Source organism: Monopterus albus, unplaced genomic scaffold (assembly GCF_001952655.1).
Source record: "Monopterus albus unplaced genomic scaffold, M_albus_1.0 scaffold139.1, whole genome shotgun sequence".
Classification (NCBI taxonomy): domain Eukaryota; kingdom Metazoa; phylum Chordata; class Actinopteri; order Synbranchiformes; family Synbranchidae; genus Monopterus; species Monopterus albus.
In genome coordinates this window covers 524,827-527,233 of record NW_018128019.1, presented here as the reverse complement: position 1 = coordinate 527,233, position 2,407 = coordinate 524,827, and the positions used below count along the sequence as shown (strand labels likewise).

The following is a 2,407-nucleotide window of genomic DNA, read 5'->3' as shown; positions in this document are numbered from 1 at the left end:
TTAAAACAAAGGACTATATTCATTCCACCTTTTTGTAGTGTGGAAAGCAGTAAAACCCTGGCTGTGGCTATAGTTGTAACGGAGAGGGTGCTTTTGCGCCTGGCCGCATGGTGGCAACCTGCGCTATGTTGCGAGCACATCAGATCCTCATGTTTCCTCATATAGAACCCGGGACTCGTCTTCATCCGACTCACACTGGCAGCCGGGCTCTCCGCCACGGCAGGCTCGTGTTTTACCATGACTCTGTGATTGCGCGCAGGTCTCCCTCCCCCTGCCGTCCTCGTTCTCTGCTCTTCCAGCTGCTGAACTTCTTCTCCGTGCTCCTGTCAAACTGAATTGCCGACCTTGACGGTGCGCTGTGGGGAGGAACTTTACGGGGGTGTGCGAGCTCTGTATCTGGCGCTCCTCTCCAAAAAAGGATTCGAGGACAAGTCTGTTCGCTGCTTTGGAGAAACTGTGAGCACTCAGTTGGTGACAGCAATAGCGAGGCTGAAGTTTAAAGTAGACGGAGGAGGAGAAAATAACGGCATCTCAAGGACGCAGTGAAGTGTCAATGAAAAAGTATGAGGAGCCGCTCGCTTTCTTACAGGTGCGGCGACAAATGGCTTTAATTGTTCTGAACCGGACTTCATCTGACTGAGTTGCATCCAGTAATTAAAACAGACCAAGTCAATCCGCTTCGGCACTTAGAGGAGCGCGCCTTCCTGTCCTGGCTTTGTGGAAGTAGAGCGAATTTGAAGTGTAAAACATATACTCTGTTTAAGGGAATTTCTCCCGTGCGACAGGCTGCAGCGGCGGCTCGGTGCCGCGCTCCCAGGTCGGTGCGCTCTGCCCGGCTCGGCCCAGCCGCCGGGTCCCAGACAGACAACAGCTGAACCATAGCGGGACTCGGACAAGGAACAATGCTTCACGCTGACCGGACACTTGTTGTCCAGTCGGCTCGTTTGGGGACCATGCTTGAGGACTCCTGGAGCGGGTCGATGTGGCACGCCACATGGATTTTATTTTTTTCCTTACTCGTCCACTGTACACGAGCTCAAGGTAAGAGGCACATCGGCTTGGCCCGTTGTTGACCAGCCATCACTCAGAACAGCTGGTGTCTGTAGCTCCCCTGCTATGTTGGATATTTGAATAGGGAAGCGTTTTCCTTTTTAGTGGTACTGGATTTGTGATGTGTTCATTACGCGTTGCTTTTTACACGTAGCCAGTAATTTCCTCATTAGGTCACTCTGACACACACACACACACACACTCTCCTAATTACAGCCTAGTGAGATACATACAGACATTTTCATCTGTGTTCCCCGAACCTGAACTGTACTGAGTTCACATCCTGTCGAGGAGCCCGTAGCCTCTATAATGTGATAAATTTGTGGCTGGTCAGGTTTTTACTACAGCTTATTATGAAGACCCAGCATTTTCATTCCAGCTGTTAACAATGTTCAGAAGCTGTGTCTGAAATTTCTAGTTCCACCATATCCAATTAACGTTTCATTAAAAGTACAGCTATTAAAATGTTAAACTGATTAATAACTACTAATTAATTAATCACCCCCACCCCCCACCCCATGGAAATTAAACTTTGTGCTCCATAAATAAATAGATACATATTGATGTACAGCATTAAATCAAGCATGTGCAAGTGCAGCATTAAATGTTGAGAATTAATTGGTTCTCTGAGAATTATGCAGCCTGTTTCCCCAGAGCAGCAGCAAAATGTGGCAGTTTGCAAGGAATCGGTGGCAGCATGTTTTTTTTTCTTCTTCCTCATGAGCAGTTGTCTGATATGGAGTACTATGCAAAATCTCACAGCAAAAATCCCACAAGATCCCAGTAATATTCCTGGTGAGACATGGTGTGTGTCTCTGGTGCCCAGTAGAGTCTACTGTAACCTCAGGCCTTCCTCCATTTGTCTGTGCTCAACTAACATGTCCCTGTAGGGTATAGTTTGTGTGTGATATTTGTTCAATACTCCTTTTTTTTTTTTTAAATAATGTTTTTGTAAGTGAAAAGACAGTTGCTGTTGAGAATGACCGTGTTCATGGCATTCAGATGAAAGACAAAGTACCATACAGTACATTTAGTACCTTTTACTGTCATTTAGACCTAAGTGGAGTCTACACTTTACAACCTGGGTCCTTTCAGGTGCTCCACGGTGTCCTTAGCAAAGAATTGCTTAATTGCTACTTACACTGAAGTGAGGCAATGGGAAGTAATTGAAGAATGATGATTTTAATCAAAGGCTGCCCTCTCCTTTCTGTGAGCTTCATGCTTTTATCATAACGGATGCAAAGTGGAACTCTTCTGTGACTTAGAAGTGATGTGAAGTGATTCATGTATGCCTTGCACCCATGTGTATTATGGCACCTATTTTGGGTGACAATGACAAAAAGTCACTTCTGCTCTT

General features: G+C 46.0%; 1 protein-coding gene across 1 annotated transcript in view; it reads left to right on the top strand.

Moving 5' to 3' along the window:
* Nucleotides 1-43: 43 nt before the first annotated feature.
* sdk2b (sidekick cell adhesion molecule 2b) overlaps nt 44-2,407 on the top strand; it is a 234,493-nt gene continuing 232,129 nt past the window's right edge. The window contains 1 exon segment of the mRNA XM_020613837.1: nt 44-1,041. Within this exon segment, the coding sequence (XP_020469493.1) occupies nt 903-1,041 (139 nt within the window). The 5' untranslated portion in view covers nt 44-902.